Source organism: Colletotrichum acutatum (assembly GCF_030867785.1).
Source record: "Colletotrichum acutatum strain CBS 112980 chromosome Unknown BDZ83scaffold_202, whole genome shotgun sequence".
Lineage (NCBI taxonomy): Eukaryota > Fungi > Ascomycota > Sordariomycetes > Glomerellales > Glomerellaceae > Colletotrichum > Colletotrichum acutatum.
The window spans coordinates 34,468-54,945 of record NW_026849196.1 but is presented as its reverse complement, the minus strand read 5'-3'; the positions used below and the strand labels follow the sequence as shown (position 1 = coordinate 54,945).

The window sequence follows — 20,478 nt, the reverse complement described above, 5'->3', positions numbered from 1 at the left end:
TATTTTAGTTATTACGGGGTCGTTAGTTTATTTAGAAACTATGTTAGGGTTATTACTAATATTTATATCTTATATTAGATTTTTGTTTACGATCCTTTTTTTTTTTTTTTTATAGAGTCGGTTATTGAGTTTAATAATAAGTTTATTATATTAAAGGAAGTTATTTAGCTTATCGAGCGGGACTAGTTCGTTTTTAACTTCGTCCTTTAGTCTTTAATAGAATATAAATATTTTTATATTATTAATAAGGTCTAGTTAAATATTAAAATATCTAAATTTAGCGGAGTATTCTTTTATTAACTTAGTTTATTATAGCTATACTAAGTCGCGTTTAGTTTATCGTTTTTTATTAAGGTCTTAGAATAAGGACTTAAGGGCTTTTTTAAATTTATTAAAGCTATAATAAATATTACGTATTTTAATAGAGTATTTATTAAAAGTCTTTTTATTAAAATATTCTTTTTAAATAGGTTTAAACTATTTAAGGGCTCGTTTTATAAAGAAGCTAGTAATATATATAACTTTCTCGGCTTTATTAATAAAGTCTTTATAATAAAAGTTTTAATAGTTTTTAATTTAGATTAAAAATCTTTTAAAAGTACCCGGGGTGCTTTTATAGGTAATAGGTATACTAAGTTTAAGTTTTTATTATCTTTTTTAAAAAGGGGTACTAATAATATTAATAGTAGCTCGGAGGGTATTAACTTTTTTTTAAAGAGCCTAGATATTAATATTTATTTTTTATCTTTTAAGTTAAATAACTTCGTTTTTTAAGTTCTAAATGCGCTAAAAGCTATTCCCGAATTACTAAATTATAACCTTAAAGTTATAAAGCTTATATACGGTTTTATTATATATAATCTATACTTTAATAATATTTACGTCTCCTTTTTTAACTCGTTCCCTAAATCGTTTATAAACGTCTTTTTTAAAAATAACTTCGTTATTAAAGTCGATATTTATTAAGGCTATTTCTATTTTTTTAGCTAAGCTTTAAATAGGTTATTTAGAAAAAAAAAAAAAACTTAAAATAAATAACTTAGCGGAGGTATAAAAAAATATCGTTTATACTATTTAATTAGTTTTTTATAAAATAAATTTATTAAATAGGAGTAATTAAAATATTATAGCTAGTTAGTCGTAGTAAGTATATTAATAAAAGTTAAGGCTACGAAGGCTAAATAAATAGTATTATAGTCGTAAATAGCTTTTTTAAAGCTATATTTATAAATTATAAAATAAATAAAACTTTAATAATTAATTATAATTTTATTAAAAAAAATTCTTAATAAAGATAGTTAAAAGCGATCATAAAATTTAATACTAAGTTAATTATTAAAAAAGCTATAAAAAATCTATTTTTAAGCCCGGCTTAAATCTATATTATATATAAGTCTTATTCTTAAATATATCCTTTATAATATTATTATTTATAATTACTTAATAGTCCGCTAAACGGTTATTAGTTTTATTATTTTATAATCGTTCGTCCTATTTATTTATAGGTATTCGTTCTTTATTTTATTATATAATCGTAGTTACGTAACTTATTTATAGTTCTTTTGTCCCGAGAGGAGTTATTTTAAGTTCGTATTTATATATATATAGTATAGTAGCCGTTATAGGCTCTATAGGGTAGGCCCTGGCCTTATTATATATTAGGTCGTAATACTTAGATAGTTTAAAGATGTCTTTTTACGTTTTTAAAAAAGAGATAAAGTTATTTATATATATCTTTTTATTAAGAACTATAATTAATAGAACGTACTTCGTTCTATTAATTATAATATAAACGTAGTAATAGAGCGTTCGATATCCCTAGGTCGCTTTATTAATCGCTTTTTATTAATTAAGTATATATATATTAAAAAAGGGATCTTAGTTTCGTTCTATATAAAAAGAGAACGAATATTATTTAAAACGCTCTTTATAATTTAAATTTTAAGTAATTACTTTTAATAACTAATTTCTTAGCCTCCGGCTTTATTTAATATATTTATTATTTTTATAATTATTAAAAACGACCGTTTCGGAATTTTTAATTAGGTCGTTTACCTTTTTAGCTTTTTAATATAGGCTCGTTAATTAAGTAAAATTATCGGGGTTTAGTTAAGTAAAAAGGTCTTTTTTATAAGAGTATATAGGAATTACTTTTTTTATTTATATATATATTATATTTTTAACCTTTTTAATAAAAGGGTCGGTTTCCTTTATAGCCTTGTTTATAACCTCGGTTAACTATATAAAGGCCGGGCCTAGTTCTAGACTTTAAAGTTTAGGAATTAGTTTAAGAATAAATAGTTATTTATTTTATTTATTTAAAAATAAACTAGACTTTTCTATAGTCTAGTTTACTTTTTATAGAGCGAGCGTAGGTAGTAATAGGTACTTTTAATTTATTATTAATAAACCTTTTTTTTTATTTATAACTCTAAATAGTTAAAGTTTAGGATTAATAATTATAAACGGCTATTAAATTTTATTTACTATAGACTTTAATTTAAGTAATTAAATTATAGTTTTTATATCGTTCTTTTAAATAAAAAGTAGTTTTATTAAACGTTACGTTATATATAATAATAACCTTTAAAAGCGAGGGGATTTAGATCCTATATAAATTATAAGCGTTCGTTATATATTTTATAAAGTATTTAATATAACCCCTTTATTTTATTTTAAAACGTCTTTTATTAATTCCTTTTTTATAATCCTTTTTAAAAGGGTACGCTTAGTAGCTATATATATACGTCTATTTTTAATAAAGACGTAAATCGCGGGTAAACCTTAGTATATTTATTAGTTATTACTATTTAAAATAATAACTAAACTAGATTTCTTTAATTTAAATTAATAAAAGCTAGTTAGTACGTTATTTTAAGCTAATATTATATAAATAAATAGCTATTAATATAGCTTTTATTTAGAGTTCGTTTAATAAACTAGTTACGGATATTATATTAATTACTTTATTAATAATTTTTTAGCTAGCTCGCTTTTTATTTCTATTTAGCTTTTTTATATATAGAGGGGTAATTTCTAATTCAATTCCGAGTTCCTTTATTTAAATTTAAAAGCGAGTCTCGCTATTAATTACGATTATTATACGTTCTACGTTTTATCGGATTTTATAAATAATAAAACCTTTTTAAATACGTATTTATTATTTAAAAAAAGTATAAAACCCTAAATACTAAGTTATAAGTCTTTATAACTTTTAAAAAAACAAAGATTTTATTTAAATACTCGTCTTTAATTAATATAAACTATTTATTTTATTTATAAATAAATAGGTAATTAAATAGGTCCTAGGTAATTTTAAAATATAGCCTAATAGCTCTTTACTCTAAAATACGTTTTAAAATAACCTATTTTATATAAGTAGTTATATAGTATTAATATTCTAAATAACTTAGTCCCTTAATCTTTACCTCCCGAGCGGCTAATATAAGTTTTTTAAATACTATTAATATAAAATATTTAGATTATAAGTATTAAAGCTATATAGAGTCTAACTAGTTACCCTTTATTTAATATAAAGAACGAAATACGTATTAGCCTTTAATAGAAATTATATTTATTAACGAAGACTAATTTCTAAATAGAAAATAGGACGAATAGGGTTTATATTTTAAAAAAACTAAGTTAACCTTTTTAACGAGCTATTTAATTATAACGTTATTAAATTAATTACTAAAGCAAAGGGTATAGTTAAAACTAAAGTACTAAATACTTATTTTTTAAAATAAAGCTTTTAATACGACGTTAATATAAAAGTTCTTAACGAAGCTAATATTATAAAGGGTTAGATCTTTAGTTCTAAATCCTTTTAATCCTATAAAGATATTTTAAATAATCCTCGTCCTATAAATAAGTATTAAATAAAACGCTGTTCCTAAGTCTATATTCTCGGTCCTATTATATTATTAAATTAATCTTAGCTCTAAAAGCGATTAATTATTAATAAAGTAGACAGTACCGTAGTTATTTATAATTATATATTTAAAAAGGAAGTATAGACCTATAAAAGGAATTAAAAAAATAATAAAATTACTATTTTAATTCTCTTTCGTTTTTAACTTAGGTAATAGAGCGACGTTAATAATTATAGCTATAACGTTTAAAGAATAAGACGTTTTAAAATCCTATTTATTTACTAGCTTTCCTTATTTTCCTAGCTTTTTACTCTTTTTTTAATTATTATTAAAGGATTTTTTAAGGGCCCTCGTTTATATTTATCCTTTATAAACAAAGTCGGTATAAAAATCGGTATATTTATTAATATTTAAATAGTAAATAATTTTATTAACCTCGGCTCCGTCTAGCTAGATATATTTTTATTTCGTTTTTTTTATAAAAGCGTACTCTATTTTTATATAGTTTATTAGTTTTTAATAATAAAACCCTTTATAAAAGTAGTCTATAAACGAGTTAGGCTTACCCTCGTTCTATTTAAATAAATCTAAACGACTTATAAATATTATAAAAATTATATAGTTTTTTTTATAACTTTTATTATATACCGCCTCTTTATATAAAAGATCGTTAAATATTTCAGTATAATAGCCTATATTAAGCACGACTTTACCTTTTTATTTTATTTTTATAATATTAATAAGCTTTTAATTTAACTAATTTAGGGCAAAGCGACGCACAATAATATAAAAAAAAAATTTAGAAGCGAGGGTCTTTTAAACTTTAAATAATTTAAGTTATATTATATAATAATAAACGGAATAGAAGTCTTTAATTTAAGTTATTAAATTAATATTAAAGTTCGCCCTATTTATAACTATATTAAATTTCTTTTAAATAATTATAAACGAACTTAAGTTATTTAGAGCGTACTTTTATTTAAAAACCTAGATTATTATATAAAAAGAGTAGTTTAATAAATTAATAAGTTCTTTTTTTATATTCTCTAGGATATCCTAAATAATAAAGTTAGTAATCTAGTAATTTATTAATTTATATAATTTCTTTTTTTATAACCGGGAGATCGTTTTAAATACCGTTTACTAAATAAAAAAAATTTCTTTTTTTAAAAAGCGCGTTTAATTAATTATAATTAGCTTAGGTTTTATTAAGAAAGTTAATTATTTTATAAGTTCGTATTAAAATACGAGTTCGGCCCTAGCTATATTTTTAAGGGTATTTTATTAAGTATATTAATCGAGTTATTAATTATATTTTATTAAAGCCGCTTTATAAATTTATTTTTAAATAGTATTTTGTATTTTAATGTATTTTTTAATTAATAGAATCGATTTAATAAAGAATAAAGGATTTAAAAGTAACTTTATATTATTTAAATTAAATAAATCCTAAATATTTTTTAAATAGGCCTCGATTTATAGAGCAAAGTACTATTTTAGCTAGTTACGTTAATAGTTAAGCTTATACCTAATTATATTAAATATCTTTTTAAAAAATATAGTTATTTAAAAACGGGTTTTATAAACATAATAAAAGTTAAAATTAAATATAAAAAAGGATATAATAAATCGTAGCCTTTAAAAAGTAACTTTTTAATAGAGGTTTAGGGTCTAAATTAGAGCTAGGTTTATAATTATTATATAATTATAATAGGGGTATCGACGTTAAATATAGAGAATAGTTATTTATTAAAAGTAAGAAATAGGTATAAAGCTCGCCCTAAAATAGAGGGTACGAGCGAGTATAGAGCTCGGTAATTATATAACCGAGGTTACGTGACATATAGTAAGGCCACGGATGGTTAAAGCTATTACGACAGGAAAAGAGCTCGCTGTCGCCCGAGATCAAATCCGGATGACGATTGGCTACCTTAAGACTTTGGGGCAAGTGTGGCCCAGAACAGCCAAGAACGTACAGGAGATCCAGACGATTGCTCAGCATGTACTTGGTCTCAAATCCAGGGTGAATGGGGAGAAGACTGCCCCAAATACTGCCGGAAGTCTCGCCGTGTCTGATAAAGGCGGTGCGGGGAATGTGAATTTCCAAACCAATATATCAAGTAGCGAGAATGGGGTGCTCGCCTCGCTGAGCGCCATGGACGATGTTTGCGGCTGGTATAACATGGAGGATCTTGGTCCGGAGCTTTCACAATGGGTGCATAATGACATCTAACTGTGTCTACTTAGGTCTCAAAGAGGGCAGTGTCAAAACGAAGCTTCTCTAGAGGATTTCCATGCGAAATTTAGTGGGAGTCCTCGAGCGAGAAATCAACGAAGGCATTGGGTGTCCACGTCGCACAGCTAATTGAGTACAGTGAGACTTAGCACTGTTGAAACTGGATCTTTTATGATGCTGTTAAGTAACAAGATTCCTGTGTATATATATTTACTAGAACTCAATGACAACTTTATGACCCCTTCCCCTCTGCCGGGCACTCTCCCAAGCTTGATCAGCCTCTGTAAAAGGGAATGATTTCACCGCCAGAGCTTTCAAGGCGCCCGCTTCAACCATCTCAGATGCTCTACACAACCTCTCAGCATTGGGAGATACAATAAAGTACTTGTATCGAACTCCAGGCCTTCTAGATGAATCCTCCGGTACAACATCTTCGAAAGCCCAAGTAGGCGGTGGATCAGCAACAGTGATAATCATCCCGTCCTCAGCCACGACCTTCCATACATCGCTCAGGACACTCCCGCCAACTGTGTCTATGACAACATCCACACCACCGACTGTGGAGGTCCAGCCTGGGTCATTGTAATCCAAGACTTCGGCGCCTAGCTGCTTCAAGTTCTCATGATTTCGCGATGAAGCCAGCGCAATGACACGAGCACCGCTAAGCTGGGCAACCAACTGAACCGCAAGGACGCCAACGGCACCAGAGGCCCCGGTGACTAGAACTATCATATCTGCAGTAATCTCCCCATGATCAATGGCAGCCTCCCATGCCGTCAGTACTGGTATCGGAAGTGCTGCTGCCTCAAGATGAGAGATGCAAGTCGGTTTCGGAGTAACCTCGTCTGGTGAGCAAGCAACATATTCAGCTTGGCATTGTCCACGGTCTGCCGATGTGAATGCATAGACATCTTGGCTGACGGAAAGGCTCCCGGTGTATTCTGGGCCGAGTTCTGCGATAGTTCCTGATAGCTCGTGGCCGGGAATCCGGGATGCGGTTTCGTAAAGCTCGGGCCAGCTGAGTTCATCGCCAGTAACTCCGGCAGCGTGAACCCGGACCAGGATGTTGGCGCCTTCAGGTGAGGGCTTTGGTATGTTTGTATTGAGAGTGATTTTGGGAGACTTTTCGTCACCCATGATCTGGACTGCTTTCATCTTATTTGCAGGGGTCTCTCGGAGCCGAGGTTGTTGTGTGAGTGAAGGGTCGCTGAACAAGGGAGGAACGAGAGGCAGGTGCTTTACGTGTGAATTGCTTTTCCGTGCTACATAAAAGCACTTGTTGTATAGCGTAAGGTAGCTTTTGCGACTGTTTTCATCTGCGAATTTGAGTACGATTCTGCTGGCTTTATCCCTCCGGCATTGGCTGATGCTGCTCCCGTGAATCCGTTCGGGGGGAAATTCGTTAACGACGCTTGCGGGTACCCGCAAGTACGTACCATCCGCCCGGGTATCCGTGAACTCGGGTATCCACTTCCCCGATAGCAGCGACCCGGGTCGGGCTTCTGCAAAATGGAAGATGGGGATGAGCTAGCGGCAACTTCACCAATTGTGTACGGCGCTCGTGCTCAACATATTTGATCAGAGTGTCTTCAAACCAATATAGTTGTTTTCACTTGAGTCACACGAACAGGAGAAGACATATTAAAGACTATAACCAAGTCATTCTATAGATCGAATCGAAGAGACCGACAGCTAGGTCGGTTAAATGGTACAACGCCCTTTGACATGTATTAGTACGGATTGACTCAAACATGACTCGACCACGCGAAACAGTCAAAGTCCTATACGACTACGAACTGGCAAACGCTGAGGGAAAATCGATAGTCGGCCTCGAAGTAACCTACCCACCCAACAGTACCACCCCTCCCCGTCAACACGCAGGCGCCACTGTGGTAGTGAATGTCATCGAAGGCAAACTTCTGAGCGGCATGAACGGGGATCCGCCCAAGGTGTACGGAGTGGGGGAAAGCTTCATGGAGCTGCCCAGGTGTCATCATACGGTGGGAGAAAACCCCAGCAGCGAAAGTCGTGCGGTACTTGTTGCCGTCTTCATCGTGGATACTGAGGTTTTGACATCGGGCTACGATGGGCTTACTGTGCTGGACGAGGGGTATTGAATGATGGTATGCCCAGGCAGAAGTGTCATACAGAAGCTATGAGTCGGGTACCACTTCAAGACCGCATCATGGTGCGGTGACACTGACGTTACTGTAGTCATGAAACGTGAATATTAGGAGGTATATTGTACAGACTGGTGCGGATCGTAAACGCTACAATAGCCGTCTCTCAAACAGCCCAGTAAATCTCAACCTTGACGCTCTCCACGTAGTTGGCCCAGCCACCAAACCTCGCCTTACCCCATACCGTGACCACATCTCCCAGCTTCAAGTTACGAACAAACTTTCCAGTCCCGGTGCCCTTGCCTCGACCTATCTCAGCTAGTCGGTCGGCTTCGGGCGACTCTGGGTGGATGTCGTCGGTCCAGGACCATACCACCTCGTGGTCCATAAAGTCCCTGTTAGCAGTCTTATTGGTTTGTATCTTGAGATTCTCGAGCGGGTGCATATCATGGGAGTAGGCGAGCTTCCCGTCGGCGGTCGGTAGGACGGGAGGATATATCGACTGAAGGCCGCAGGTGCACAGGTTCGTTTCGCTGATGACGGGCGCCTCTTCGGACTCGCTATCCGAGCTTTCCGCTGCTGTCTTGCAGGATCCATCGCCTGTTTCGTTAGTATTAGGCAGGGTTTCATTCCGTGAGAAGAAGGGTAGCTTACAGGTACGCTCCTTGTCGAACTTCTCCAAGCCAGCCTCGAACCAGGACCAAGATCCTCGGTAGGACCCACGATCGCCGTGTCCACCGCCCCAGCCCTGATCTTTGCTCCGCAACTTGAAGACGATCTTCCGCACCGGGTGGGTCAGAGTGGGCGGCGCCTTCATGGACCCTGTGAAGTATTCTCTCGGAGCCTCGGAGACGATCTCGGTGGGGCTCGACGTGGGTTCGAGAAGCGTCAGGTTGCGGAGCGGTTCCGTAACGGGGGACCCATCGCCCGACTTGGGCGGGAGCGGCGCGGTCTTGAATGCAGAGCCGACCTTTTTGAAGTCGAGGAATCCGATCGGTGGACACCGCAGGATGAACTTGTTCTCGTCTCTGGTGGTACCTACGACTCGGAGGGCATCGCGGAGGGGGGTAACTGCGTGGTAGATGCTGGCTTCGGAATGCGGCCAGTATTCGGCCTGGTCGATGATGAGGTCTAGGATTTCGGGAGGGAAGTTGAAGGCCTTTTCGAGCATGACGCGGACGACGATGACATCGACGTGCGAGGGCTTGTAGTTTCCGGGCTCCTGCGGGCTCGGCCCGGAGTAGCCGTCTTGTGTGTCTGATTGCATAATGCCGACGGCTCTAGCGATGATGGCACCGGCTGCTACTGTTGCAAACGTTCCGGCGTATTGTTGGAATTGGGAGAAGAAAGACATGTACGGGTACACGAGAGAAATTATCTGGGGAATGTAGAAAGAGGAATAGTGGGAAGAGGGGTAAGAAGATATGAAGGCGCCGGTTTCGTAGGAATCTCGTGGTTGTGGTACAAAAGTACGTGTGGAGGCGACGTCAGCTCATGGCAACTCCAAAGGTTCATTTCGGGGTCGGTGCACGGAGGCCTGCAGCTAAAATTGACGTCAGTGGGGAGGTGGATTCGATGGTGGGGTTTGCGAAATGTCACTGACAGGACCCCTGCTCGAGACGATAAGAAGTTCTTATCGATGATCATCACGTGAAATTACACCATCGCTAGCCACTGGCCGAAGACAATGGGTCGTCACCGGAGGAGCTCCCGCTTACAAACCGACAGCCGATGGCGTCGATATTTCTGTCGCAAGTGACCTGAAAGATGGTCGTAGACTTTTCATAATTCCCAATTGTCAATTTTTGTCCGTATTCGTCGCGATGAAGTGCCAAAGAATCGCCTCGCAGGCCCTTCGCCAGGCCCGCGCACCAGCGTCGCGCGTCCAAGCTCCCTCCGTTTTCCGGAGCTCCAAAGTCGCAGCCGCTGCTCCTCTTGGCAACCGACAATGCGCCCACCAATTCCACTCCAAGCCGGCGCGGAAGGCTTCGAACAGCACCGGCGATGCGTCGAACCCGGCAATGGCATTCCCATGCCTTGACGCCCTCGAGAACCGATCCGCGAGCCTCGAGGCACGATACGAATCGAGCGGCCCCGAGCCGTCTTATACCGCCGGCGCAACAGAGATATATTACTGCAAGGATCCTCTCCTTCTCGACTGGGGCGGTGTTCTACCTGAGTTCGATATCGCATATGAATCATGGGGCAAGATGAATGCCGACAAGTCCAACGTCATTCTCTTGCACACTGGCCTCTCGGCGTCGTCTCACGCCCATTCGACAGAGAGCAACCCCAAGCCCGGTTGGTGGGAGAAGTTCATCGGACCGGGTTTGGCTTTGGACACCGATAAATACCACGTCATCTGCACAAACGTAATAGGAGGCTGTTATGGCTCAACAGGACCGAGCAGCATCGACCCAGCAGACGGACAGCGGTACGCGACAAGATTTCCCATCCTGACCATGGAGGACATGGTGCGTGCGCAGTTCCGCCTCCTAGACGGCCTCGGCGTAGATAAGCTCTACGCCAGCGTCGGCTCGAGCATGGGCGGCATGCAATCGCTCGGCGCAGGCGTCCTCTTCCCGGACCGCGTCGGCCGGATCGTCTCCATCAGCGGCTGTGCCCGATCACACCCCTACAGCATTGCGATGCGCCACACGCAGCGGCAGGTGCTGATGATGGACCCGAACTGGAACAGAGGGTTCTACTACGGTCGGGTGCCGCCGCACGCCGGGATGAAGCTCGCGCGCGAGATTGCGACTGTCACGTACCGCTCGGGGCCGGAGTGGGAGCAGAGGTTCGGCAGGCGGAGGGCGGACCCGAGCAAGCCGCCTGCGCTGTGCCCCGATTTCTTGATTGAGACGTACCTGGACCATGCGGGTGAGAAGTTCTGCTTGACATACGATCCTAATAGTTTGCTCTATGTCAGCAAAGCGATGGATCTTTTCGACTTGGGGAGGGAGAACCAGGTCGCTGCCAACGCAAGGAGAGCAGAGCGCGAGAAGCTCCTCCAATCTGGAGAGTCGCCAGCGCGCAACGATGCCGCCTGCAGTCTCACGCTGCCCGAGAAACCCTACGTGGAGCAGCCAGAGTCCAACGCCGGCGCCGCAGATCAGCCCGTCGAAGTCTCATCCAGGCCCCCAGAAGATCTGATCGCAGGCCTCGCACCTCTCAGAGATACCCCTGCTCTCGTGATCGGCGTGGCGAGTGACATCCTCTTCCCCGCGTGGCAGCAGAGGGAAGTAGCCGAGGCCTTGAAGCTCGCGGGTAACAGGAACGTTGCGCACTACGAGCTGAGTGAGGAGATGAGTTTCTTTGGACACGACACGTTCCTGTTGGATCTCAAGAATATTGGCGGGAACCTGAAAAACTTCCTAGGATGAATTCTAGGATGAATCAGCGAGGACAAAGGCTAGTGGTCTAGCGAACGGGGACATGTAAAAAGTTGTTGGAGTTGAGGAAAAATTACTACATGAAATAAGTCTTATGGGAATGTTCCACTTGCATATGTAGCCATGTATAGCATCCAGGCAGGAAAAGCATTGACGATTATTAACAGTTGGTGTGGTTCTCTTCATCTGCGGGCTTTCCATGCGGCCGGCGTTCGGTCTTCTAAGAAGCTAACGACATACTTCGTCATAGCAATACCCAAACGCACCCAAAAAAGAGTTCACCACCGGTGTGGCTACATCTCCTAGCGATTATGATGGTGCTCATTCTGGAATCGTATGCGGACTCGAACTCGTAGCCAGTCAATTAGGCTGTTAGGGGGTACTGTCGGCTTTTCAACCATTCCACCACCCAGCCAGTTTGTCATGACCAACCGACCTAGGAAGGCGCGTGCTGTTGCTGGTGACAGGAATGAGATTGAAGGGGTATATATACGCTCCTTGCGCAGTTTCAGTCATCTAATGTCGAAGGACCGGTCAGCCAGTACCTTGCAGTCTAGATAATGTCGCTCCCCTCAGGATGATTCAGGATTGTGGCACCATTGCTCGTAGTGCAAGGCTTCAGATGAAGAGGGAGGGAGCTTTGTGGACCATAGACACCTCACTTACCTCTACACATCGTGGGCTAAATGCTCTAGCGGGTGTCTATCTGAAGTAAATAATGCGGTAATCAAGGACCTAACAACGCAAGAACAGAGGAAGATAAAGATATCAAATGGCGGGTGGGGCCTAATAGGCTTGCGAATTGAGCATCAGATGTGTTTAATAGAGCCTTCGTTGATCAACGGCTAGCTAGCCCCCAGGTTGTGCAGGGGTAAGCTATACACAACCCCTGGTCAAAGCTCTTCCGGCAGGCACTACCGTAAGTCGGAGGAGGCCCCGCCAGTCCCCTTCATTGGTCTGACGTCAATCAATTCACCTTCATCAACACACCACAATCATCTCAATGAAATGAGAGCAGTCGCGCTTGTTTTTCGACCATCCTGTCTCAACGCGAGACTAAGAGCGAAGGATTTTCGATCAGCTCATATACGACCAGGCATTCCAAACGCACATCCAAAACTCATCGCCCGAACCATGTCGTCAGTCACATTAAAGGAGAGCGGCATCCAAGTCAAGCTACCCGATGGCCTATCAAAAGATCAACTTCTAGGTTTTCGACCTTTCAACGTGTGAAGCTACTCCCAGTTCTTCGCCTTTAAAGATCAGAAGCAGAGCTGACCGTCGAGCTAGGATTGGGTCAAGGGCCTCAACAACTCTCTAAGCCTGCAAGCCAAGAGCAAAGACCACCCATTTCACCAAGACCCCTACGGCCTACGAGGTATCACAGTTCAGGCCTTTGACATCTTTGGGTCCGGCCGCGTCGGTTTCCTTAAGATCAGGGCGGACGTCAAGAACGAGGCGGGAGAGTGTCTCCCAGCCAGCATCTTCCTTCGTGGACCCAGCGTCGGCATGCTGGTGATGCTCATCCCCGACGACGCGCCGCCCAACAGCAACGAGCGCTACGTCGTCTTGACGGTGCAGCCCCGTGTGCCGGTCAGTAGTCTGTCATTCGTGGAGTTGCCTGCAGGCATGGTCGACGACAGCGGCAGCTTCGCCGGCGCCGCGGCAAAGGAGATCAAGGAGGAGCTGGGCTTGGAGATTCACGAGTCGAAGCTGACGTGCTTGAGCGAGCTGGCTGGCGCGGGCAGATCAGGTGGGAATGAAGCCGAAGAGGGCTTGGCAGAGGCGATGTACCCCTCTGCCGGCGGCTGCGACGAGTTCGTGACACTGTATAGCCACGAGAAGAGGATCCCTCGCGAGCAATTGAAGGAATGGAGTGGCAAGCTGACTGGCCTACGGGATCACGGGGAGAAGATCACGTTGAAGCTTGTGCCTATGAAGGATCTGTGGCGAGAGGGCGCGCGGGACGCAAAGTGTCTCGCGTCGCTGGCTCTCTGGGAGGGACTCCGACGCGAGGGCAAGTTATAAGTTGTGGCGGCACGATAAAGCGGGTAACAAGTCTAAGGCATGCAGCATCACTATAGCTTGAATTTCTTTGCTAATTCGATGCCTTCGGCAATGGTCCCCACGCGAGCGTCGATGGCGTAGCCTTCCTTCTCGAGACGGACGCACTCTGCCCAGAAATTCGATAGCGGCACCGTGAAGACCTCGATGAATTCTCCTTCTTCCAACTCGGCCTTTGGGTTTTGGTTTTCGGGGAGAGACGTGTCGATGGTGACGTGAATCATGCGGAGGTTAGTGTTGCAGAAGCCGGGGTCTTGGAAGTAAATCGACGTTAGATCCACCAGAGCCATAGGGTGAATTGACCTGGTTGAGATGTAACATACCATTGAACATGATCGGCGTGGTCTCAGACACCTTCCCAACGTATCCCGTCTCCTCCTTGAGCTCGCGCACGGCAGCCTGCTCGGCCGTCTCGCCCTCGTCGACGAGCCCCGCGGGGACCTCGATGCAGATCTTGTCAATGGGCGGACGGTACTGCTTTTGGAGGATAATCTCGGGGCCGGTGGACTTCTCGAGGATGGCGACGATGCCGACGCCGTCAATCTCGCCGTTCTTGGGGCGGGTGCGGCGCTCGGCGGATTCCCAGGTGCGAGCGTTACCGTTCTGGTCGTCGTAGTTGATCTTGATGAGCTTGATCCAGCGAGCCTCGCCCTCGCCCTGCGGTTCTATGGGTCAGATAGGGTACAGAATAGCAGATCGCCTAGAGTCAGTTGCGTTGGCTTACCAGAAGGCCGGTGGCGGTCACTTTCGCAGACATTGTGGACGTGTTGATGCTAACGTAAGGTACCTTAGGCTTGGAGTTGAGGTGAGGCGTCGGAGCTTCGGCGGGATGGCGGGGTAGCTTTTGTCACTGCCGCCCTGGGCTGGCTGGTGCTCGCGACCCCGCGGTGGTCACCTCACTTAGTCATCAGGGAGCTCTTGCCTGCGTAACGCTTTTCACCTGAGTACCCCGAGGAAGGCAGGAAGTAACCAGTATCAATTTCGAACGACAGATGTTCGACTATCATCATTAAATTTGGCTTGAGTTCCCTGCCCGCGACGAACGGCCGAATAGAGACTTTTCCAAACAATGCGTCTAGACAGAATGTCGACCACTCATTCAGTCTCACAGCAAGGATCCTGGAGCGTCCAACAACGGCAATAGTGACGTCTCTTCCGCCCTCTGAGACGTTTTGTCTTGCGATAAGAATTGAACAAGAACGGCCTCGGTCCGAGAACGCTATCTTAGCCTCGAAAGGTAGCATTTTATTTCGACGTTCCTGGACGCGTCACCACGTCAGTCGCTAATAAGCTTTTGACCACCGTCCCAAGTCTGAAAATGTCCAAGGGATCCCTGCCCGAAAAGTACTCACCGGGTCGAAGTGGGTTTTACGATTATGGACGTTTGGACGAACCTCCTATCCACAGATCGTCGGAGAGTCCTCGGAGAAAGCTTTCAAAAGGCTCGTCCGAGAGGGAGAGAACGAGGGAACGAAATCGTTATCGCTTCTGGAAGGGCACGCACGACGTCAAGGTCAACCAACGAGCAAACTTGCGTCTTCGGGCTTCAATTGCGCCGACGAGTGTAAGACGCACGAGGCCCTTGACGTTACGTTCCCACCGCGACTAACTGCATGCGCTACGGTATTCCGTACGCAGGCAAGGACGCGCCGCCTGGATTACCAACCGGTCGGATTCAGCCCAAACGACCACTAGTGTCAACGCCGTACGGATGCGTACTTGCGCCAGACATAACAGGCCAGCGAGGAACATCACTGCAAGTTTGGATCGGGCCACGATAACGTGTTATCATAGAACCTCCCTTGTCATGTCTATCAAATTGGAGGGGAGTCTCTGTGATGTCCAGCAGGCAGTCTGACTCGCATTTGTCGTTGATTCAGCGTGCCCACAGGGACTGGCCAACTTGGGCGGTCCACGACCAGGGTCCAATTCCTCCGTATTACAGTTGAAGGTCGCCGACTGGTTAGCCACGCGACGCTTGCATCCCCTTCATCGACCTTCCTCTCCGGGAAGGATTGACCAATACACCAGCCTCGGCACCGCGCCTGGTTATACTTCAGACTGTGGCTTCAACGCAGACTTATACTTCTTCATACTTCCTTGAGATGTCCAATTTTTCTTTCTTTTGTCGGCTTCTCTGTCTTTTCTAAACACTCTTTTAGTCGTCACGGACGACATATGTTCCAAGATGGCACCCACTAAAGCACTTGACGACCGCAATGGCGACATCGAAAGCAGGCCTGAAGAAGAGACGCCGTTATTGTCACACGATTTGCCACCCACAGTCGCTCCGAGCCGGAGATACCAGCTAAAGGTCATTGGTCTGGCAATGACCTTTATTCTTATCGTTGAAGTTGGCGCCTATCTTCAGATCCCGCCTTCATATCAGCTTATGGAAGAAATCATCTGTCGCCAACGCTATCCTAATCACATCATTTCGGCGGAGGACGACGATGTATGCAAGGGCCCGGATGTACAGGGTCAGCTAGCCATGATCAAAGGCTGGCAAAACTCATTCGACTGCGTCCCATGTATGTCTCACTCTCTAACCTTGATTATCAGCACCGGCTAATTTTTCTATTTGCAGCATTGCTCACTGCGATTCCCTACGGTGTTATTGCAGACAAGTATGGCCGCCGACCAGTCCTGTCCTTGGCCATGCTCGGTATCACTCTAGAGCTCGCCTGGATGCTACTGCCCCGTAGGTTATGAAATACCTGTTCTACCGGTAAACTATGCTCATTGACGACAGTTCTGTGGCCCAACGTTCTCCCTCTCTGGACTATGTGGTTCGGAGCAGCTTTCCAATTCATAGGTGGAGGCGCAGGCATGATTCAAGCCATGACGTGGACCATGATCTCTGACGTTGTCCCCATTTCCAGCCTGTAAGAATCGTCCACTGCCAATACCAGGCATTCAGAAGCTCACATGTGATAGGACCGCGGTTTACTACAAGATTGGCGCAATCGCGCTTGCGGGAGAGCTTGTAGTTGCACCTCTCAGCGCCTATCTCTTGAGCAAGAACCCATGGCTACCTCTCAGCGTCGGCATGGTCCTCTTAATTATCGGCACCTGCCTGCCGCCATTCATCCCAGAGACCCTGGATCTCCGCCGCGCCGCCGATCAAGAAGTCGAGCAGACACTGTCGCGGTCCGAAGAAGATGCGAGGGACAAGCGCACACTCAAACAGCAGATCATCTTCGCCGTGAAGAACGACATGGGCCATGTCTACACCTTTTTGATCAAGTCCAAGAGCGTGATTTCCCTTGTCCTCGGCTTCAACCTTACAGTTATAGTGAAATATGTCAAGGTAGACATCATGTCGCAATACGTGCACAACTTGTTGGGATGGTCTTGGGCAAAGGTAAGTGGATGTCGCGCCGTCTCAGTCATACACCACATGGTTCGTTATCTAACGAAGCTTTGCGACATACAGGCAACGCTCTTGGGAACCGTCTCAACCGTCACAAACATGGTCATGCTGCTCGCCATTCTCCCCGCGCTGAGCTGGCTGATCACCAAGCGTACGGGGGTGCATCCTTTGGTTCGGGATCTCTGGCTCACCCGAATGAGCGGCATCCTCCTGGCTGTCGGGTGCTTCATGGTGGCCATTGCATTCGCGCCTTGGTTCTTGATTACTGGTATGTTTTCCCTCTTCACTAACCACCTGCGTCGGGCTGGCTCCGCTCCTCAGACACCCAGATATGCTGACCTTTCGTATAGCCCTCATCATCTTCTCCATGGGCACCGTTTACACAAGTATCTGCCGAGCGATCCTTAACGCCGTAGTCGAACCGCATACGATCGGTACACTAAACACGGCCATTACCTGGGTGGAACAAGTGAGCTTACTCGTTTCGGCCCCGGTAATCTCGGGCTTGCTCAAAGCTGGCAACTCGGCAGGAGGCATATGGCTCGGCCTGCCGTACATGGCTGCAACTGTCATGGCTATTGGTGGCACTACGATTGCGTTTGCCTATCGTTTGCCTAGAGACAAGATTCGATAAATATCTACCTTGTTGTTGTCTAGAGGGATAGACGTCGATCCCCGGTATACATGCCCATTAGAATATAGAGAGATGTACGAACCAAACACAGTTCTCCTCAATTTCCCTGTTTACAAAAGTCCAAAGGTAAATTCGTCAAGATGAAAAAGTTCCTGCGAGTTAAAAAGGGAAAGGGCAAGATTCGAGGTCATTGATGGACGGGAATCTACACCAATGGGCATTTGCTGACCATTCCAAGTTACCTGCCCGTATTCCCGGTCTTGACCCGTGCCGTCCGCCACCACCATAGGGCCCATCCGATAGCGATAAGAGCTCCAAACGCCCGAGCACGACGCTGAGGGATGGCGGGGGTGGGGTCGCCGCATGATGTAACGGCGAAGCGAACCAACGACTTTTTTGTGAGTCGCCGGCGAGGCAGAGACCATCCATCCACACATATCCCCTGCTTTGCGTCACTCTCTAGGCTACGCTTGCATTTTGACCGAGATACAAATCTAGAGCCCCCCTACTCATACGCGATTCATACCTCACACGCTTGTCGTATACTCCTCTCTCTTCGACAGTACGATAGACGGCAACTCTCACCGCACGACCAGACTTTTTCTCCCCGCCATCCCCGCTCACCAACCCCGCCAACCTGCCCATCATAGGCCGCCGACGCCGCGAGAAACACCCCAAGGGCCGGCCCAACTCCAACCGACCGCGGAAGAAGATGGGTAACGAGGAGTCGACGATGCTGGATGACAGCGTCCAGCCCAAGACGCTTGAGTCGCGCTCGCTGGAGGCCATTGCTGATTACATCAAATCCGGCGATGTCAAAAAGATTGCCGTCATGACCGGCGCTGGCATCTCTACAGCCGCTGGCAGTATGCACTCTACCTTGATGGTACTTTGATTTCAGGATTCTGCAAGTTTCTAACACAATCACCACCCAGTCCCCGACTTCAGATCACCCGGCACCGGCCTCTACGCCAACCTAGCCCGTCTTAACCTCCCCTACGCCGAAGCCGTCTTCGACATCTCCTACTTCCGCAAGCACCCCGAGCCCTTCTACTACCTCGCCAAGGAGCTCTACCCTGGAAAATTTCATCCCACTGTCTCCCACGCTTTCATCGCCCTGCTCGCGAAGAAGGGTCTCCTGCAGATGAACTTTACACAAAACATCGACTGCCTCGAGAGGCGCGCCGGCGTGCCAGACGACAAGATCATCGAGGCGCACGGTAGCTTCGCCACCCAGCGCTGCATCGAGTGCAAGGACACGTTTCCTGCCGACCGGATGGAGAAGCACGTCCAGGACGAAAACGTGCCCAAGTGCGATTCCTGCGGCGGTCTTGTGAAGCCGGACATCGTCTTTTTCGGGGAGGCGTTGCCGGAGGCGTTCCGCGACAATACCCATCTGCCGGCTATGGCTGATTTGATTGTGGTCATGGGTACGAGTCTCTCGGTCTACCCCTTTGCTGGCCTGGCCGAGGCTTCGAAATCTGGCGTGCCGCGGTTGCTGCTCAATAGGGAACGGGTGGGACAGATGGGTCGCAGGGCGGACGACGTTGTCGAGTTGGGGACGTGTGATGCTGGGGTTCGTAAGCTTGCTGCGCTGCTTGGCTGGGGCGATGAGCTGGAGGCGCTCTGGCGCGGTATTGTGGGCGAAAAGGAGGCCGAGAGGCAGCTTGCGTCAGCGGCTGGCGAAGGCGAGGATGATTTGGAGGAGGAGATTCGGAGAGTTGCCGAGGGCGTCGATACGGCGCTCAAGCTCGATGACAACAAGGACGACGTAAAGGACAAGGATGCTGCGGAAGCCACCAAGAAAACGGAAGAAGTCGGCTTCCCTCTACGGCAAGATGGCGGAAGCGACATCGAGGACGCGCAGAAGAGCATCCCCGAGGGCGTCGTCCAAAGAATGTCCAAGGCGATCCAGGGGCAAGGAGGCGAGATCGGCACGGACATCAAGGACGATCGCGGCCGCGAGGGGAGAACCGTCAACGGATCCGAAGGCGCACCGCAGGACGCAAAGGACTTCCGGATCGAGGCCAAGAAGAAGATTCAGCTTGCGGCGCAGGGAGCGGCCACCCCTCTCGACGAGGTTGCCATCGTTTTCGACGCTTCTGCGCCTGTGGCTGAGATGAAGCACGAGGACCCGAAGAGCGCTGATTTGCTAAGTGGGGTTTCTCGTTATGAGGAGACGTCCGCGCCTGCTACTAGTGTGAACAAGGAGTCGGCGGTTGCGAAGGCTGAGTCGGCTTCTGCTTCTACGACGGCACAAGAAACCTCGAGGAGTGTAGAGAAAGAGGAGAAGCCCTCATCGGGTGACTCAAAATTATGATCTTCCACCGACGATACCTACTTTCAGTCTCCCTTGGACATTACGACACACGGTCACAACCGCACCTTAGATAGCGGTCAAGTCTTCTATATCTCGCTTATACCCACATCGCGGATTCGCGTTGGTTACACTCCATGCCTCTGTTTTCACGTGGTACATAAATATCTACATCTCGTCCCTGTTCTGATCTGTCCTTCCACGCGTGTATGATGGCTAGCTGTTAACTATCTTTAATTCTTAGACGTGTAAGGAAGATATCTTGCGTTACGATTTTAAAAGAAAAACATTTAAAAAGGTCATCGATAGGGAATTGAACACAAGGTCAAGTTGAGTGAGGCTCGTGGACTTTCAGGTTAGTACATCGACCCCCCAACCCCCAACCCTTTCATGCCCCTCGGCCAGCTCCCCCCGACCTTTCATGAATAGACAGGAGATATTCAGGCCTACGTACCTGTCGCCCCTTCCCC

General features: G+C 45.0%; 8 protein-coding genes across 8 annotated transcripts; 5 read left to right on the top strand and 3 right to left on the bottom strand.

Moving 5' to 3' along the window:
• Positions 1-6,321: 6,321 nt before the first annotated feature.
• On the bottom strand, positions 6,322-7,263 carry BDZ83DRAFT_592932 (zinc-binding dehydrogenase; the record flags this gene model as incomplete). Its single annotated transcript, XM_060506582.1, has 1 exon — positions 6,322-7,263. The coding sequence occupies one exon, from the start codon at positions 7,261-7,263 to the stop codon at positions 6,322-6,324; it is 942 nt and encodes a 313-aa protein (XP_060358184.1).
• A 596-nt stretch (positions 7,264-7,859) lies between these two features.
• BDZ83DRAFT_592979 (uncharacterized protein) lies at positions 7,860-8,225 on the top strand (the record flags this gene model as incomplete). The annotated part of the gene is made up of 1 exon (XM_060506589.1): positions 7,860-8,225. The coding sequence occupies one exon, from the start codon at positions 7,860-7,862 to the stop codon at positions 8,223-8,225; it is 366 nt and encodes a 121-aa protein (XP_060358183.1).
• Positions 8,036-9,801, bottom strand: BDZ83DRAFT_642532 (uncharacterized protein). The gene is made up of 2 exons (XM_060509620.1): positions 8,883-9,801; positions 8,036-8,828 (listed from the first exon to the last, which is right to left on the bottom strand). The coding sequence occupies exons 1-2, from the start codon at positions 9,580-9,582 to the stop codon at positions 8,395-8,397; spliced, it is 1,134 nt and encodes a 377-aa protein (XP_060358182.1). The 5' UTR covers positions 9,583-9,801; the 3' UTR covers positions 8,036-8,394.
• Positions 9,802-10,051: 250 nt separating this feature from the next.
• Positions 10,052-11,611, top strand: BDZ83DRAFT_657634 (homoserine O-acetyltransferase; the record flags this gene model as incomplete). The annotated part of the gene is made up of 1 exon (XM_060510975.1): positions 10,052-11,611. One exon carries the CDS (start codon positions 10,052-10,054, stop codon positions 11,609-11,611), a length of 1,560 nt encoding a protein of 519 aa, XP_060358181.1.
• A 1,143-nt stretch (positions 11,612-12,754) lies between these two features.
• On the top strand, positions 12,755-13,648 carry BDZ83DRAFT_592955 (NUDIX domain-containing protein; the record flags this gene model as incomplete). Its single annotated transcript, XM_060506585.1, has 2 exons — positions 12,755-12,847; positions 12,911-13,648. 2 exons carry the CDS (start codon positions 12,755-12,757, stop codon positions 13,646-13,648), a joined length of 831 nt encoding a protein of 276 aa, XP_060358180.1.
• Positions 13,649-13,698: 50 nt separating this feature from the next.
• On the bottom strand, positions 13,699-14,441 carry BDZ83DRAFT_758118 (NUDIX domain-containing protein; the record flags this gene model as incomplete). Its single annotated transcript, XM_060514988.1, has 3 exons — positions 13,699-13,937; positions 14,008-14,341; positions 14,409-14,441. 3 exons carry the CDS (start codon positions 14,439-14,441, stop codon positions 13,699-13,701), a joined length of 606 nt encoding a protein of 201 aa, XP_060358179.1.
• A 1,431-nt stretch (positions 14,442-15,872) lies between these two features.
• On the top strand, positions 15,873-17,691 carry BDZ83DRAFT_592972 (ATP synthase F0; the record flags this gene model as incomplete). The annotated part of the gene is made up of 6 exons (XM_060506588.1): positions 15,873-16,215; positions 16,272-16,385; positions 16,437-16,569; positions 16,622-17,048; positions 17,121-17,325; positions 17,408-17,691. The coding sequence occupies 6 exons, from the start codon at positions 15,873-15,875 to the stop codon at positions 17,689-17,691; spliced, it is 1,506 nt and encodes a 501-aa protein (XP_060358178.1).
• A 712-nt stretch (positions 17,692-18,403) lies between these two features.
• On the top strand, positions 18,404-20,011 carry BDZ83DRAFT_592966 (Sir2 family protein; the record flags this gene model as incomplete). The annotated part of the gene is made up of 2 exons (XM_060506587.1): positions 18,404-18,557; positions 18,627-20,011. The coding sequence occupies 2 exons, from the start codon at positions 18,404-18,406 to the stop codon at positions 20,009-20,011; spliced, it is 1,539 nt and encodes a 512-aa protein (XP_060358177.1).
• Between the last annotated feature and the right edge of the window lie 467 nt (positions 20,012-20,478).